The sequence below is a fragment of the Eleutherodactylus coqui genome, chromosome 6, assembly GCF_035609145.1.
Source record: "Eleutherodactylus coqui strain aEleCoq1 chromosome 6, aEleCoq1.hap1, whole genome shotgun sequence".
In the NCBI taxonomy this organism is placed as follows: Eukaryota; Metazoa; Chordata; class Amphibia; order Anura; family Eleutherodactylidae; genus Eleutherodactylus; species Eleutherodactylus coqui.
This window is the reverse complement of record NC_089842.1, coordinates 217508286-217528120: the sequence shown is the minus strand read 5'-3', so window position 1 is coordinate 217528120 and position 19835 is coordinate 217508286. Positions and strand designations below refer to the sequence as shown.

Here is a 19835-nt window from a genome sequence, read left to right as displayed (position 1 = left end):
TTAGGCCCCTTTGTGGACTCAGATATAAGATTAGGGCCACAATGGGTATGTTTCTGAACACGGGAGAAACGGGGGTATCCATTTTGGGATGTAAATCCTCATTTTTATGGGCACTATAGGAAAAACAATATGTCTTTAAAATGACATATTTGCAAAAATATGAAATTTTATTTTTTCTCCTCTAAATTTAATTAATTCCTGAAAAAAAACGGTGGGGTCAAAATACTCCTGACCCCCCTCAGTGAATACATTAAGGGGTGTAGTTTTTAAAATGGGGTCATTTGAGGGGGTATCTATTATTCTGACACTCATGAGCCTTTGCAAACTTGGCTTGGTGCAGGAAAACAAAGTGTTCCTCAAAATGCTGAAAAGTAATGTTAAATTTGTACGTCATCTAAATGGTTAAAAAAACACAAAAGTTTTTCAAATGTGCATTCAGAATAAAGTAAACAGATGGAAATATAAATCTTATCAAAAATTTGTACAGTATGTTTAGACATATTTGAAATATTACAGTTGAAAATGTGAAAAAATGACAATTTTTTCAAAAATTTTCCCAATTTTGGTGCTTTTAATAAATATACACAAATTATAGCGGTCTCTTTTTACAACCAAAATGAAGTACAACATGTGGCGAAAAAACAATGTCAGAATCACTTGGATATGCAAAGCCTTTACGGAGTTATGCTACGTTGAACGACGCATGTCAGATTTCCAAAATTTGGCTCCGTCACTAAGGTGCAAACAGGCTTCGTCACTAAGGGGTTAATATATTTTCATGATGTTTTTAATAGCTATAAGTTAATAATAAATTCAACAGTTTAAAGTTTTAAAAGAAAACTACAATTTTTTTTGTTGATTGTGTTGCTTTATTCACCCTAGACCTGTTTTATTTTTATACAGCATTTAAAAAAATCGATATATCCAAATATCAATAGCTTTCCACCGATATTTTATAATAATCGATCGTTTGTTCAGCGATATTCGATACTATCGACTATCGATATTTTTGTGTCGAGGTCCCAACCTTACATAACAATTAGAGATGAGCGAACATGTCCGTTACGGACACATCCGCACCCGGACACCGGCTTTGCCGAACACTGCAGTGTTCGCGCGTAAAGGTCCGGGTGCCGCCGGGGGGCGGGGAGATGCGCGGCGGCGCGGGCGGCAGTAGCGGGGAACAGGGGGGAGCCCTCTCTCTCTCCCTCCCTCTCCCCCCCACTCCCCGCCGCAACCCCCCGCGCTGCCACGGCGGCCCCCGAACTTTTTCGCCCGAACACTGAAGTGTTCGCAAAGTTCGGTGTTCGGGCGAAAAAGGGGCGGGGCCGAACGTGTTCGCTCATCTCTAATAACAATACAAGGCAGTTCAATAAAAGACTTCACAGTGCAGGTGATTAAACTTCAGAGATTATTGACTTGTAGATTATTGACTTGGACTACCTCCACCCATCCCTAGAGACACATGGGTGTGCCAGACATAAAGGGTGTGCCTCTACGCAGTGATCTAGACCTCAGACAGCCGTGTAGAAAAAGCAGATGAGCAAATAGTACCTCTGCACTGGGCCTTGGACAACACAACAGACCTTCCGACACTCTCCTTTTTCTCTATGGGACTCACTCCATTTAGCATTGATTCACAGCAGAATGGGAACTCTCTCCTTCTCCTCCATGCTTCAGTACATGAGGGCCAAAGGTACCCCCATGGGTATTAGTGTATCTTGACGCCACCAGAAAGCTAGGCGTTTGACAGGGCTTGGATGCAGCAACGCCCCTGTCACACCCATAGCTCCCCATTAGCTGTCTTGTCTAAGGTCCTAGCAGCAGCATGTGTAGTGCTTTTTGCCTGCCGTGGACGGTTAGGGTCAATTCTCTTGTTAGGCTTACATGATTACTAGTAAATGCCTCTATGTTACACCTGTAACATGGAAGCATATACAGTTAGTATTTATAAGCCTAACAGGACAATTATCCCTAACCCTAAGCGTTCACGGCAGGCAAAAAACACTACACAGCATGCAGCCATGTGTTTGGCACTAACAAGCAGCCCCTTCCATCTCCCCTGGGCAAGCGGTCAGTCGGGACAGAAGGCACAGGACCAGTGGGTAGGAGCCTCAGCGGGGAAGGGCCGCAATCCACTGTCATGCCGCCGCTGGATGACCATACACGGCATGTCCTGCCGGCAGGGAGATAAGGACAGCAGCCATGAGCAGAACCACGCAAGGGCACAGAAGCGACACAGCGGGTTCAACAGCAGCATCAGCGGGGAAGGTGAGAGAAGGGAGACGGCCGGGGAACAGAGAACTGCAGCGCTGGGAGCCTGGGAGAGTTATTGCAGTAGCAGGGAGGACAGCAGCAGGACGCTGAGGATATTAATACTTACTGCAGCAGCAGGCGCCTGGGTATATTCATACTGCGGAATAAGTTGGCGCTATACAAATAAAGATTATTATTATTATTGACCTTCTAGGACCTACAGGGCTCCCATCTCGGCAGCCAATCAGGTTCAGGGGGCGTCACCGGCCTGTCCCTGCTTTCTCCAGCTCTACTAGATGGTGGTGTCAAGATACACTAATATCGCCCCCATGTACCGGGACCTCCTGTACGTCAAACTCCTGAAGACATGTACTCCCTTGAAGACATGGATTCATTCCCTTTCCTGCTCTCAATCACTCATATTTATACCCTCTCTCATACCACATGACATGACATAACTTGATACATTTACATGCAGGTTTTGGATTTTATTAAACACTTAACCCTTCTAGAGCTGCAGGTGTGCAACACACATACTGGAAATAACAAGACAGCTTCCACAATGCATCAACATAGGACAAACATGTATGACATTTATGGAGAGGACCAGGATGATGTACTGGGTCACTACATAGGGGCCTGTGATATATTATAGCAACCTACAGCATGCTTGGGCCTATGCTATACTGAAGCAGCCCACAATATGCTATAGGAGCCTAGCTCTATATTATAGCACACCACAACATGCAATTGGGGTCTATGCTAAATTATAGAAACCCACAACATGCTATAGGGGCCTATGCTATAATATAGGAGCCCACACCATGCTGTCAGGGCCTATGCTGTACTGTAGCAGCATGCAATATGCTATAAGGGCCTGTGATATATTATAGCACACCACAACAAGCTATAGGAGCCTAATATATATTATAACAGCCTGCACTATGCAATAGGGGCCTATGCTATAGGATAGCAGCCTGCACCATACTGTCCGGACCTATGCTATATTATAGCAGCCCGCACTATCCTATAGGGGCTAATACTGTAGTATTGCAGCCCAAACTATACTATAGGGGCCTATACTGTATTATAGCAGCCCATAGTATGCTATAGGGGCCTATTTTTATATTATAGCAGTCTGTACTATGCTATAAGGGCTAATGCTGTAGTATTGCAGCCCGCATTATACTATGGGGGCCTATGCTATATTATAGAAGTTCGCACAATGCTATAGGGGTGTATTCTATAATGTAGGAGCCCACACTGTGTTATAAGAGCCGATGCTATGTTATAGGGACATATGACATATAATAGCTATGCTACATGGGCCGCTAAACTGTTATGGCCCATTGATGATAGAGGCCAGGTACCACTAACAGAGTATGATAATGGGTCTCTGACACTAGGCGGCCAATTTCGTAACTTTTTACCATATACGGTAAAAACTTACTTCTGGAGACTCGGCTTATCTTCTCTCTCCAGGAGCAAACAGGGTTAAATGCACAGCGACCCAGAAACTGCGGAGAACATTTCTCCCCCTCCAGGTTGAGATGAGGGTATTAATATTACATGAGCTGTGGAAGTAGAGTTCTGGCCAGCCGCCGCGTGCACAGTCATCGTCTGCATGTGATAACTCATCGTTTACCGCTGATAACGCGCCGCACTACATCTATTTTTCATGACTTTAAAGTTGATGGGAAATTCCAATAATCTAGACCTTGCACCGCCGGATTTTTCCAGATTATCAGCCGGATACATAATTTGCTATGCTGTATTATGGGAGGCTGCGCTCTGTTAAAGAGACCAATACCATAATACAGCAGTATAGGGGATGCTGCTACGATGCACTATGATATAGGGGCCAATACTATAACCCAAGAGCCCTCACTATGCTGCAGGGGCCGATGCTATAATATAGGAGCCCTCACTATGCTGCAGGGGTCGATGCTAAAATATGGGAGCCTACACTATGCTACAGGGTTTGATGCTATAATATAGGAGCCCACACTATGCTGGAGGGGCCGATGCTATAATATAGGAGCCCGCACTATGCTGCAGGAGCCGATACTATAATATAGGAGCCCACACTATGCTGCAGGGGCTGATGATATAATAAAGGAGCCCACACTGTGCTGCAGGGGCCGATGCTATAATAAAGGAGCCCACACTGTGCTGCAGGGGCCGATGCTATAATAAAGGAGCCCACACTGTGCTGCAGGGGCCGATGCTATAATAAAGGAGCCCACGCTATGCTACAGGGGCCGATGCTATAATATAGGAGCCCACACTATGCTGCAGGGGCCGATGCTATAATATAGGAGCCCTCACTATCCTGCCGGGACCGATGCTATAATATAGGAGCCCACACTATGCTACAGGGTTTGATGCTATAATATAGGAGCCCACACTATGCTGCAGGGACCGATGCTATAATATAGGAGCCCACACTATGCTGCAGAGGCCGATGCTATTATATAGGAGCCTACACTATGCTGCAGAGGCCGATGCTATAATATAGGAGCCCACACTATGCTGCAGAGACCGATGCTATAATCTATGAGCCCACACTATGCTGCAGAGGCCAATGCTATAATATAGAAGCCCACACTATGCTGCAGGGGCCGATGCTATAAAATAGGAGCCCACACTATGCTGCAGGGGCCGATGCTATAAACTAGGAGCCCACACTATGCTGCAGGGGCCGATGCTATAACATATGAGCCCACATTATGCTGCAAGGCCGATGCTATAATATAGGAGCCCACACTATGCTGCAGAGGCCGATGCTATAATATAGGAGCCCACACTATGCTGCCGGGACCGATGCTATAATATAGGAGCCCACACTATGCTGCTGGGACCGATGCAATAATATAGGAGCCCACACTATGCTGCAGGGGCCGATGCTATAATATAGGAGCCCACACTTTGCTGCCGGGACTGATGCAATAATATAGGAGCCTACACTATGCTGCAGGGGCCAATGCTATAATATAGGAGCCCACACTATGCTACAGGGGCCGATGCTATAATATAGGAGCCCACACTATGCTGCAGAGGCGGATGCTATAATATAGGAGCCCACACTATGCTACAGGGGCCAATGCTGTAATAAAGGAGCCCACACTATGCTGTAGGGGCCGATACTATAACACAATGATATAATGTAGGGGCCCAAGCTATGTTACAGAGGCCAGTGATATAATATAGGTAACCCAAGCTATATTAAAAGGGGCAATCTATATATATATATATATTATTTTTTTTTTTTTTTAATCTATCTATATATGTTTATATAGTGAAAGTCCTGACTGATTCGCCACTAGTTCTCTAACTTCCCAGTGTCATACAAACGTGAAATTTGGTATGAGCATTCTTTAGGTCCTAAATAGAATAAGTAAAGGGGTCACATCTTGATTATTCAATGCTAATTGCAAAAGTAAGTATGTATGTAATATAACTTCCTGGTGTCCTATAAGTGTGAAATTTAGCACAAGCATTCTTTAGGTCCGAAATGAGGAGAGTGGGAGGGGTGACACATTCTGCAGTGGGACATCGATACATGCAGCCTGAGGAGAATCTAACGCTCCTCTATGTGTATACATATTTTATTCCTCGGGTCCTCTAAAGTAACCTTGACTTCATAACATTTTCCATGTGAACAACACGTAAACACCTGTATCAAATTAATTCAGGCAAAGCCGGGTATATCAGTTAGTGATATATTATAGGGGCTCAAGCTATGTTACAAGGGCCAATGATATAATATAGCGGCCCACTATATGTAAAGCCTCATTTATCAGCCGTCTAGCAGTAAGATATTCTATTTGCTGATAGCAACCAATCACAGCACAGCTTTCATTTTACCCAAGCAGTTCCAGGAAAGGCTGTGCTGTGATTGGTTGTTATGGACAGCAGGGACAGGCCTACTGTTAGGCGGCCCATTGCTTATAAAAATATATTTACTGTATAGGCCTAATTTATGTAATGTGCAATCAATGTTAGATAATCCAGAATACCTGATAATCCAGCATGGATGGCCAGGTCCCTGGTGTAACGGGGTGGAGGAATGTACCCATATATACTCGAGTATTACCTGACCCAAGTATAAGGTGAGTCAATAAGTTTTACCCCGAAAAACTGGTAAAACCTATTGACTCGAGTATAAGCCTAGCTATACTCGAGTATATACTAGGTAAAAAAGTCAGCATCTGTGTCCCCGGCGCGATGGTCTCCCCGGCGGTGCGACAAGCTGCTTGAGAATTCTCCCCGCTCGGCTTTGAATTCCCCCGCCGTCAGCGCTGTGTAAGTAAGTGCTGCGATTGGATTGAGCGCCAGCCAATCACAGGCGACGCTCAATATACCAATCACAGCCATTCAGGGATGTCATTCACTGAATGGCTGTGAATGATCGAGCACCGGCTGTGATTGGCTGGTGCTCGATCCAATCACAGCGCTTACTTACACAGCGCTGACGGTGGGGGAATTCAAAGCCCAGCAGGGAGATTACAGCGGGGAGAATTCTAAAGCAGCTTGCCGCACCGCCGGGGAGACCATCACGCCGGGGACACAGATGCCAGCTGGGAGGGGAGTATTGCGTTTTTTTGTTTTTTTTAATGTTTTTACCTTACTCGAGTATAAGCGGAGGGGGGCTTTCTCAGCATAAAAAATTTGCTGAAAAACTCGGCTTATTCTCGAGTATATATGGTAATTTAGTTGGGTTTGCTGCTGTTTCCTGATACAATCAGATATCTTAGGAAATGTTACTGTAAAAGGTACACAATGCTGCACAATGTGAATACAGGCAGCAAAATTTACTGAAGTTATGTCACTTTATATGAAGGATGAGGCTGACCTGCAACCACATGTAATTACTAATGTGAATAACTACTGCCCCCTATCTCTTATTCTACAGCTGCACCAGGGGTCTGACTCCAGCAGGGGGCAGGGCTATGACTACCTCTCATTATATCAGTGATGTCACCAGCAGGGGCAGAGCTGTGACGACCTCTGACATGATATACAGGCTGGTTGCCAGCAGTAAAAGATGATGTCACTGTAGTATAAGGTGTGCGGATCTCATGTCTGATCACATGTTATATCAGTGATGTCATCAGGAGGGGGCGTGGTTGTGACTACTACAGCATCCGAGGAGCGGGCCCACAGCCAAGGAGATGGCAGGGTAGATAAAGACTGTGTCACAGGTGGCTCTACCATCTCCTCCCCTGAGGGTAGCTTGGGACCCGACCAGGGTTACTGCTAGGGGAGGTCACAGGGAAAAGCAACTGGAGGTTACCTTAAAGTTCTTTGTCACTCGTGACACTATCGATCCGTTCTCTGCTGTAAATCTGGATGAAGTAAATAGTGTCAGCTGCGTCTGTGCTGCGGATCGGATGGCTTCCGTTGACTTCAAGTCATCTATGTGGGAAACCACAGAAAATGGAGCATGCTGCGTTTTTTTAACCGTGTGTGCAGTCCGCATGCCGGGAAAAATGCCATCTGCAGGTATTTAATTAATTGGCATATTGAACTGCGGATCATCCGTGCGCGTGACCTGCGTGGATTCCACAATTCAATTTTGCCAGTGGACATGAGGCCTTAGGGGGGCCCATAAGGCCTATCATCTCCATATAGTAAGCCTAGTAGTATGAATAAAGTATTATAGTTGGGGGCCCTGTTACAGATTTTGCATTGAGGCCCAGAAGCTTCAAGTTATGCCACTGCATGTCATTATATCAATGATATCATCAGCAGGGGGCGGGGCTGTGACTACCTCTCAGACTTGATATACAGACTGGTTGTCAGCAGTAATAGATGATGTCACTGTAGTTTAAGGTCTGCGGATCTCATGTCTGATCACATTTTATTATATCAGTGATGTCATCAGCAAGGGGCGGGGCTGTAACTACCTCTCAGACTTGATATACAGACTGGTTGTCAGCAGTAATAGATGATGTAACTGTAGTTTAAGGTCTGCGGATCTCACGTCTGATCATATTTTATTATATCAGTGATCTCATCAGCAAGGGGCGGGGCTGTGACTACCTCTCAGACATGATGTATAGGCTGGTTCTCAGCGTAATAGATGATGTCACTGGAGTATAGGTGGTATTATGATGTAATATCTGGGTGAGACTATTCCTGTTTTTCTCTCATCCTCCAGATGAATAACCAAGACCTGGCTCCCTCGATTTTCCAGGCAGACTGGAGCCCCGTCATGTTCCCGCCCTGCGAGGAGGACAGTAACAGTAGTTGTGGTTCTTTGGGGGCGTCAGCGCTGAATGTGAAGACGAGCGAGAGTGATTACAACGACCCAGATGCCGAGGAGAAACTGTGCGCTGTGTGCGGCGATAAGGCTAATGGCTATCACTTCCACGTCCTGACCTGCGAGGGCTGCAAGGGATTCTTTAGGTAAAAGCGTCCTACAAAGAATTCACCTGAAAATCAGCCACTAAATAAATTTTAATCAGAACTTTTAGGGCTCCCACCCACTAGTGTTTTTTTACTGCGAAATTCGCAGCGTTTTTTTTTTTTTTGCAGGGGTCTTTGGGCTATGGGAGTTGTAAAGCTAAAATCGCGATTGCGCAAAATCGCGATTTCGCGGTAAATCGCGATTTTAGCTTTACAAGTCCCATAGACCCCCTGTAGAAAAAAAAAACGTGCGAATTTCGCAGTGAAAAAAAACGCTAGTGGGTGGGAGCCCTTAGGCCTCATGTCCACGGGGAAAATCAGATCCGCTGCAGATTCTCAATGGAGAATCTGCAGCGGGTCCCTCCTGCCCCGCGGACATGAGCGCCGAAAATAGCAATTTAAAAGCATTTACCTATCCGGCGCGGGCGGGGAAGGTCAGCTGTTCCTCACGGCCGGATCTTCATTTTCGGCCGGCGGATGAATTCCTGACGCCGGCGGCACGTCGCCGGCACGTCGTCGACGTGCCGCGCGCATGCGCCGGGCACATCCGCCGAGCCGAAGCAAGGGAGATGCGGCCGTGAGGAAGAGCAGAGCTTCGCGGTCCGCTGCGGGTGAGTAAATGCTTTAAATTCCTATTTTAGGTCTCCCGCGGATCCGGACGGCTTCCATAGGCTTCAATAGAAGCCCGCGGGAGCCGTCCCCGCGGGAGACCCGCATGAAAATGGAGCATGGTCCAGATTTTTTCATGCTCCATTTTTTTTTAAATCACTTTTATTGACGATCCGCGGGTATTTATGTACCCGCGGGTGGTCAATGCATCCCTATGGGGTGCGGATCCGCATGCGGGAGATCCACTGCGGATCCTAAATCATATTTTCCCCGTGGACATGAGCCCTAAATCAGACAAGAAAATGGCAGTAAAAATAATGGCACCTTGTCTTATTTTGTTGCGATTTTCAGACAAAAATCACCATTCAAGCGTTTGGCTGCATTTAAAAAAAAACGGATTGCACTTATCTGATACAATTGTAATCTGTTTTCATCCCATGTAACCATGGTAACCTTAAAAAAAGCGTGCAGATCCAGGAAGTCGGCAGGATCTTCACGCATTTTGTTAGGCGCATACAAATCGCCGATGAAAACTGGATGGAAAAATTGCAGAAATGCACGAAAAAAAATTGGGATGATTTTTTCAGAACTGGAAAAAGAATATTTGCGTGAAAATTTCATCTAAAACCTGCGGTCAAATCTGCGTTTCTTTGCCGTGTTCTTTTCATTGGATCTGCTCGTGGATTTAGTACGGTCAATGGGCAAAATCTGTGTGTGGAATGCTAACGTGTTTCCATGTCACTTCTTGACTAGAGATGAGTGAGCATACTCGCTAAGGACAAATACTCGAGAGAGTATCGTCCTTTTCGAGTATCTGCCTGCTTGTCCACAAAGAGTCGGGTGCCGGCGGGGGTGAGCGGTGGGTTGCGGGAGTGAGCAGGGGGGAGCGGGGAGAGAGAGATCTCCCCCCCCCCCCGTTTCCCCTCGCTCTCCCCGGGCGTCCCCCTTTTAGCGGACGAGCAGGCAGATACTCGAAAGGGACGATACTAGCTCGAGTATTTGTCCTTAACGAGTATGCTCGCTCATCTCTATTCTTGACGCGGAAGCGTGAATTTCCCTGTTGGATTTCCACACACAGATTTTGCCCACTTTTCCTCACCACTTTTCAAAATTGGTAAAATCATGTCTACTTGGCTAAAGGTCTGTTCAGTCCCTCCTCTACCTGGGAGAGGTGGTGACAACCAATATGGCCACGTGTTGTACAGACTAGGGCCGGGCTCACAAGAGTGTATCTTGCAGAATGCGGGCTGTGAAATATACGCGTGCGGCACGCAGCCAATAGGCAATGACATTGTGTACGGCCTTCAGGCCGGCGATCGCCATGTACTATCTTGGCATGTATGCATTCGTAATACGTGCGAAAATAGAACAGGATACGATTTTTTTATGCAATTCGTGTGAGCAGCAACATACCCGCCTATGCGATATTGGTACGGCATATTATAAGCGCAACGTGTGTAATATGCTATTACCAAACGCTGGTGTGAGACAGTCCTTAGAAAAGCCATGCCATAAGCATTCTTTAGACAGCCTGGTCTCAGCCCCACCGACTGGTCCGCACCCGTCGTTATATGCGGTCTGGTATATAATATGACATTATGTTGTATTAAAGGGGTTTCCAGATGTGCAGTAAGCTTATTCATAACCCATCCTCATTATATTTATTACTGTAAATTACTGTAAATTACATTTTATTATGGTATTGTATATTACATTACAGTCAGGGCTCTTTCACACGGGCATCGTTTTCGCGCAAAATCGGTGCGTCAAAAAATCACGTTAATAAGTACCAATGGTTTCCCATAGAAACTTTCAGATGAAGGAATTTTAGGCGCGCAAAAAACTCGCACCTCACAAAGATTGGACATGCGTGACTGCAATACCTGCAGCTAAGGTGCGTGCTGCGAAAAAAGATAGGACCTCACCCATCTTTGGTGCGAGCTGCACAGGAGTTTCCATTGATTCCTATGAGAGCAAGATAACACGCACCACAAGGCGCCCGATCGTGTGAACGGGCAATTTCACTACTAATTAAGGTCAGGACTTAATAGCTAGAAATCACCCATTCGTGCTATTTTGTGCGCAATTAGCTACAATTTTTTGCGTGGCTATTCTGCATGTGTGAAAGAGCCCTTATTTATATTATGGTATGTTATGATATAGTATGTTATATTAAGGTGCCATACATTACAGTGTATTACATTTTACAGTATACAGTTTTTGTTATGGTATCATAGAATATATTATTTAAATATATTATGGTACATTAAATTGTTTTATAGCATGGTATATTGTTATTATGGCATACTATATTGTACGCTATCATTTAACAATATATTTAATATATTATATTATACACTATTATGGTTTGGTATACTATATTACATGTTCTTATGGTATAGTGTATTATATAATGGTATATTATATGCCAGTATGGTATGGTATATTAGATGGTATTACGATATATAATATGCTATTGTGGCATGGCATGTTTTATTACGGCATATTATATGTTAGTATTGTATGGTATGTCATATGCTATTATAGTATGCTATATTATATTACAATATATTATGCTATTATGGTATGGTATGTTTAATTCTGGTATATTATATGCTAATATGGTATAGTATATTCTATTACGTTATATAATATGCTATTATGGCATGGTATGTTATATCACTGTATATTATATGCTGCTATGGCATGGTATTTTTATCACGGTATATTATATGCTATTATGGCATGATATGTTATATTACAGTATATTATATGCCATAACGGCGTGGTATGTTATATCATGGTATATTATATGCTATTATAGCATGTTATATATTACAGTATATTATATGCTGCTATAGCATGGTATGTTTTATCATGGTATATTATATGCTTTCATGGTGTGGTATATTATATGCTATTATAGCATGTTATATTACGGAATATTATATGATATTATGGTATGTTATATTACAGTATATTGTATGCTATTATGATATGTTATATCACGGTATATTATATGCTATTATGGTATATCATGGTATATTATATGCTATTATGGCATGGTATATTCTATTTCTGTATGATATATTTTCTCCTGGGCATTATCCCATTCCATAATATTGTCCATGTTTCCTCAGACGTTCTATGACTAAAGGTCTGACCTTCACCTGCCCGTTTACCCGCTCCTGTCCCGTCACCAAAGCCAAGCGGAGAAGGTGCCAAGCCTGCCGCCAGCAGAAATGTCTGGAGGTGGGGATGAGAAAAGACAGTAAGTTCTCCGGGTCTGACGGATCTTCCCCCCTCCCCCCACGGATCACCTCATGCTCTTCCATTATATATGCTGGGGCTACCTACACAGGGGTCGGCGCGATATCATACTTGGCGACCTGCACCTTACCCACGGATGCGAGGCGATTTTCAGGCAAAAAGCACTCGCATCGCATCTGTGACATTGTGATCCTCTCAGAGGCTAAACCTAGCGATTTCAGTGGGAAACATCACACAGCATGAAAACAGCGTCGAGGCTTCCGAGGGACGCGAAAAATAGGACATGCAGCGATAACCTCACACCATCGCTCGTGTGTACCACTAATCAAAAGAATGGGGCTCATATTCGCCTCGCAACGCACAAAACTGGCGCGAGTTTCACTGTTTTTAAACAGGTGAGTGCGATATATTGGTCTACGGAAATCGGACCAATATCGCACTCTTACATCTGGGGTTCCTTTTCCAGTGTCATGCAAGAACATCCCATCCCATTACATCGCAGCGCTGACCATTTTCACACAATTTTTTTTCACACACTTGTATGAAACTAACAAATAATGGGCAAGTTTTCTGCAATATCAGAAAAAAAATAGGACACGCTCGCAGGAAAACCGCCTCCGTAAATGAGCCTATTGGAAACAAAACGCATTTTCTCCCCAGTGTAAAGAAGCGCTTAGGCCACTCTTACACATGCGTTCACAATCGCTGTAAAACTTTACCGCAATTTCAGGTGGTGTTTTTGAATGCGTTCAACTGCGTTTTTTTAACGCACCCCAATCCGCTTTGGATCTGCACCAAAATTTGCGACAAATCAGCGACGTGTGAATGCAACCTTAATGTGGTACAAGAGGAACCATTCTGAAGACATTAGTAAGTGGAGGGGAAAAGGTCACTGAATCCCCCCGACCGACTCCATAAGGGTCCATAAACTACAGGCAGGTCTGTAGCCGCAGCTCCTCCATGTGCCTCTCCATTCCCAGAAGCCTTTGCTGACCTAAAGATTGGAGAGGACCTCATGGCAAAAACCTGGTGGCCCCACACCTTATGGCCACCGCCACCCCTGTCCGTGAGGACCCAACACTGTCTTCCAGGACCCTAGGCTTGGTTCTGCACTTCTGCAGATGAGGCCCCCTGCAGCTATTATATACTACAGAGGCAGACCATGCAGCTGCCCTGGGGCCATATGAGAGAGGGGCTCAGCCCTGGGTGGTCCCATACACTTTGCTACTGGGAATTGCCCCCCAGACATGGCAAGGACGTAGGGGTACAAGTACCGGGCCCTTCTGTATGGAGGGCCAAGTTGGATCTTTGCTGTCTGCTACATATGCCACTGTTTGCAAAGGGAGAGCAGTGCAGCCCGACTTGAGCCCCCGCTACAGAGACCCCCAGCAGGACCATCACTCCATAGGAGGCTCGCTCATATAATTCACACTCGGGGGGCGCATTCATCACTGCGGGAAGAGATCTATGAATATCCCCTTCCCCTCCCGCCGCTATTTATGCCTTTCATGTTATTTCAATAAATATTATCCGCAGGAAGAACGAGTACAACACTGCGCTGGACGCTGAGCCCCCACCTGCGGAGACAGGGGGCCGCAGGGAAAAGGGGGGGGGGGGAAGCGTAGCACCATTATAACATGATTATAGGATTCCGCTCGCAGCTCTTAGCTCCGTGCGGAAATGTGTGAAATATTAAAGTGAGAGTTTATCTGAGGACACATCCGGCCCGAGGAGCGTTGTATAATGATCACTAGACAATTATCGGCGTGTTATAATGTGACCAACAGCCTGTAGGAGTAGAGCAGAATAAGGAGATGAAAAATCCCATTTGCAAAGCTCAGAATTTTTTTGCAAGAAAAACACCGCATCACTGCACTTACAATTTTTACGCGTATTAAAATTGCCCATTATTGCTTATGGGAGCAAAAACACAGGCCATCACACTCGTATGAAATTCGCATGTACATGCAAGCGCAATGTGATTTGATTTCCTCCCATAGGGAAGAATGGTCGATTTACCCAAAAATAGGACGTGCTGCAATTCTTCCGTCTCGCTGCAGCTCTGCAAGAGAAAAAGCGTACATGTAAATAGACCCATTGTAAATAATGGATTCTCTTCCCATGCGATTCCTGCAATGCGCAGAGAATTGAGCCCATTGATGTCAAAGGATTTATTCCCTTGAAAGTGTTTTGCACACGTAAAAAAATAAGAGCTGCTCTGTCTTTCTGCGTTTTGCACAGCGAAAGCCCCATAGAAGTCTATGAGTGGCGCAAGGATACGCAAGAGGAAGCGTGTGACGCTGCGCAAAATGTGGGTAAAATAACTCATCCGGATCTCGTTAGGCTTTAAATAGCCTAAAAATTCACGGAAGGGGTGTGCCGTGCGTGACCTAGCCCTGCGTGCGCAAAAAGTACAGTACTATGTGCTGACACGTGCGCAAAACCCAGATTATGTATCTCTTCAAATCTCATCCATCTGCAAACGCACATCGCTGCGGCGAGCGTTTTTACGCATACAGTCACGTGAAGCCGCCCTACGAGTGTTTTTTCAGTCTTGGAAAACTGGATCAATTTTTTATGAAACTTTTATAGAATTTTCTTTGAATTTGTGATTTTTACACACAGTTGGGCCTGCGGACAGGGTCGTATTTAGGGTTCATTCTGTGTTATGCACTTATAGTGCTTACGCCTCCTATTGGTAAGACAGATTAACGCTACTGCCCATGCACTTTAGGTACGTGTTGGCCAGACACTTGTTAAGCTGACAGCTTATTGCTCCCTACTCTCCCATACGCATGCACACTCGGCCGAGACCACATGGGTTTCCATTGTTGAGAAGGAAATACGCTATTGCCAGACATCTTTGACTAAGGCTTATCTCTTGCAGTAACATGCATATGGCAATAGAACCAAGATTACTATGTAAATATAGCAAGCAAATCCTTTATTGGATAATTAAAATATTAGGCTCATAGGACACTGAGTGGCGCCCGGGGTCATAGAGCAGTAGGCGCCCTTATCTGAGGAATGCAACTTTATTTGAGGGACTGCCGCTGCCCTGACACATTAAGTTGAAAGCTTTACTTAAAGGGGTTGTCTCATGCCGAAACAGGTTTTTTTTTTATTCAATAGGCCCCCCGTTCGGCGCAAGACAAACACAAGGGATGGGTTAAAAAAAAAAAATAGTTTATTACTTACCTGAATCCCCGCGCTGTGGCAACTTCTTTCTTCCTTTACCAAGATGGCCGCCGGGATCTTCACCCACAATGCACCGCGGGTCTTCTCCCATGGTGCACCGTGGGCTCTGTGCGGTCCATTGCCGATTCCAGCCTCCTGATTGGCTGGAATCGGCACACGTGTCGGGGCGGAGCTACGAGGACCAGCTCTCCGGCACGAGCGGCCCAATTCACCAGGGAGAAGACCGGACTGCGCAAGCGCGTCTAAAAACGCCAGAAGACAGCGAATTTAGATGGATCCATGGCGACGGGGATGCTAGCAACGGAGCAGGTAAGTGAATAACTTCTGTATGGCTCATAATTAATGCACAATGTATATTACAAAGTGCATTAATATGGCCATACAGAAGTGCTGAACCCCACTTGATTTCACGAGACAACCCCTTTAAGAGCAATGCTACTCAAGGGTCTCCTATGCTACTGTCATAATCAAAAGTACGGACTAAGTAATGGTATGGTCTACCATCAAGACTGGAGGCTATAGGCTTCGTCTGCTGCTTTTTTATTTTGGTGGCCCTCACCACTACCTTTTCCAATTTTTGTTACTTAGTCCGTACTTTCTATTATGACAGGCGCATAGGAATATAGGTAGTACCACCTCATCGTTAGGGTATTATTCCAAGTCTACTGACTCATACATCTATTGAAGCCAGTAAAGGGACTACTAAGCTTCCTTATGATGATCTAGCCCTTTATCTTGTTGGATCATCTCGGTTAGCAGTGGTCTATTCCATCTGAGTGGAGACGGACCTCTGACCCACCATCCCTAACCAAGGCAGCTTCCATCTTTATGTATGTGTGGGGGCTCTGGGTGACTCCCTATCTTCCACAAGGACTTAAGTGCAAAGTCAAAAGCTATCGTTTGGCTGGCACTATAAATCGATAGACGGGTTCTATTTTGGTTCCTGAAGAGCCGCTCACACGGCAGAAACGCGTTGAACCAGTTTTCTAAGAACCGGTCGCTGCTTTTTGAGATTCGTTATTGTATGGGCGGTGAATCCTCATCGAATATAGTTCAGCACTGCGGATTTATACCGCTGACCAAACAGAATAGATCATAGTGGGTGTAAATAGAGTTGGTGTGGCTGACTTTCATCAGAGGCCATCCATCTATGTCACTCTTGATTATTTTAGTCCTTAATATTTCTGCTTTCCATCTGGGTATCCAGACCGGTAGTGGTTTTTTTTGTTATACGCTGTTTGTCCTATGAGCCTAATATTTTAATTATCCAATAAAGGTTATTTTTTAATATAAGGAATTACGCAGTGAAGGCGGTTTTATATTTTGATTCTTCTGTCACAGTGAAAGAGTAGCAAGCAAATCCAGCTTACTAAATAGATATGGTAACAGAACCATGCTTACTACATAGATACAGTGCCAGAACCAAGCTTACTATATAAATACGGTACCACAGCCAAGCTTACAACTTAGATACAGTACCAGAACCAAGCTCACTACATAGATACAGTATCAGAACCAAACTTACTACATAGATACGGTACCAGAACCAAGCTTACTATATACAGTACCAGAACCAAGCTTACTACATAAACACTGTACCAGAATCATGCTTACTACATGGATAAGTTACCAGAAACAAGCTGGAGTCTGCTAGACAAGTGTATGGAAGTTAGTAGATGGTCTGGCAGCTATGGAGTCCTGGTTCTTTCCCCCCTTATCATTATCTGACTGCAGCCATTGACTGGAAATTCCCATGGCCGTTACTACCATCATGCCAACAGTTAGCCGAGCCACCCCCATCCCGGTCTGCCCCCCAGCAGCTATACACCCTGCCTAGGCACTGGCCTGCAGTGTATCTAATACTCCTTTGCCTGTAGGACATTGCCCCTCCTTCGGTCCTGGGTTGCTTTAATACTAAACTTCATATATATACAGCAAGGCGTATAGGCACCAGCTCACGTCTTTAGAACATCCGTGTCTTTACATGTAACGTGCGGATTTTGGCGAGAGCTTTAACCCCTCATTTGAAGCGGTGAAATCCGCATCTAAAGCCATGCGTTACAAGTACAATCCGCTATGTGCAGACGTGGCCTAATAACCAAAGATAGAAATCCATCAAAACCCAAAACTCGTAAGTCCGTGCTCAGAAATATCTGACGGCTCAATTGAGACGGTGGCAGAAATGTGCAGATACAAATGCAGATATCTGTAGTTGAGTAGTACTTGGTGCCACTGTGGATTGGGATGAGACAGCTGGGCCACCAGCAGGGGGTGTTCAGTAGGGGCCCTGGATGCCCCTAGGGGCCATCGAGTGACCCTGTAAATGCATGTAATATAACTGTTGGTTTGGCCCCCAGTGATTCTGTCGGAGGAGGCGCTGACGGCGCGGCGGCAGCTGAGGATGAAGAAGAGGCAGGAACGTCTGCAGAGGGGGCAGAAGGTGGTGGAAGTGGGGTCCCTGACCGAAGAGCAGCAGCAGCTGATCACCACCCTCATCGATGCCCACAGGAAACACTTTGATGCCAATCTTGAACACTTTGTGGGTTACAGGGTGAGGGGCACTGTCTGCTGTACCATTGTATCTAGGCCTCTGCTTGTGATATTGTCTGCTGTACTAGTGTACCTAAGCCTCTCCTGTGTGATACTGTCTGCTGTGTCATTGTATCTAAGCCTCTCCTGAGTAATACTGTCTGCTGTACCAGTGTATCTAAGCCTCTCCTGTGTGATATTGTTTGTTGTACCAGTGTATCTAAGCCTCTCCTGTGATACTTTCTGCTGTACCAGTGTATCTAAGCATCTGCTCTACTGTGTGATACTATCTGCTGTACCAGTATATCTAACACTTTCCTGTGTGATACTATCTGCTATACCAGTGTATCTAAACCTCTCTTGCATGATACTGTCTGCTGTGTCATTGTATCTAAGCCTCTCCTGTGTGATACTGTCTGCTGTACTAGTGTACCTAATCCTCCTATCTAATCCTTCTTGGAAGCCCCCTCCCTGTATTACAACGCAGTACCTCTGTATGAGCAGTAATACGGTGTAATCAAACAACAGTGACAGTATATACTGTAGGTGACGGTATATACTATAGGTGATGGCATATACTATTGGTGACAGCGTATACTATAGGTGGCAGTCTATACTGTAGGTGGTGGTATATACTATAGGTGACGGTATATACTATTGGTGGTGGGTGAGTGGGGTCTGCACTGTGCAGTGCCACCACTCGCCTGGTCTTCCCTCTCGCCAGCTTCGCCCAGGAAGACCTTTGACTTTTCTGTATAAACCTTCACTGGTAATCAGTAACTCTGGAGCAATGTGTTGGCAGGAACATGAAGTACAACTGGTGGCACTGAGGGCGAAAGGGCCAGATGGCACCGGATCCGGGTGCTGCACTGTGTAACTCATTAACTGGAGATCGGGAGATAAGATGCCCCCCAGAGGATAGATGGGGAGCTCACCCAACCTAGAGGGGAAGGTCAGCTGACTTTCTGGTCCATTTATTAAGCAGCGGCTGCCGATGCCACAGAGATGCCCCCTATTAGTGCCGACCACATGTTACTGCGAGGGTGCATTCACACAGGCGAGTGAGAAATTCGGGCTAATATCGCACTTGTAAACCTGCAATTTTTTTAATGCGATTGGGATGTGGTTTATGGGAAGCCCGCATCACATCGCTGCACTTGCAAAGCGCACCTGAAAACCGCACGTTCTTCCAATAATAAAACTAGAAAATCGCAAGAAGCCAGCATTCGGATTTAATTCCACGCACCTAATTTTTCTCCCATAGAAAATAATGGGTCATTATTGAAGAAAATTGCCCAAAATTAGGACATGCTGCGATTCTTCGATCTCCTCTATCAGTGCAAGTGAAACATCGCTCATGTAAATTAACCCATTAACATCAGAGGAGTATTTTCTCTTGCGAGTTTCGTCCGTGTCGTAATCAGATGAAACTCGTGCAGGCGAATCGTTCTTAGACTACCTGCACACGGGTGATTTAAAAGTTGCACCCGGATTCTCGGGCACAACTGGCATCAGGCAGCAGGCAGACATGCCCTCCGTGCTCTTTCCGATGTGCTGAACAC

At 45.3% G+C, this 19835-nt stretch overlaps 1 protein-coding gene across 1 annotated transcript in view; it reads left to right on the top strand.

The window, feature by feature from the left end:
• The window catches only part of NR1I3 (nuclear receptor subfamily 1 group I member 3), a 40411-nt gene that overhangs the window by 12869 nt on the left and 7707 nt on the right, over positions 1–19835 (top strand). Inside the window, exons 2-4 of the mRNA XM_066608739.1 lie at positions 8420–8667; positions 12417–12547; positions 18102–18295. Coding sequence (XP_066464836.1) covers positions 8420–8667; positions 12417–12547; positions 18102–18295 — 573 coding nt within the window. The remainder of the gene's footprint in view (positions 1–8419; positions 8668–12416; positions 12548–18101; positions 18296–19835) is intronic.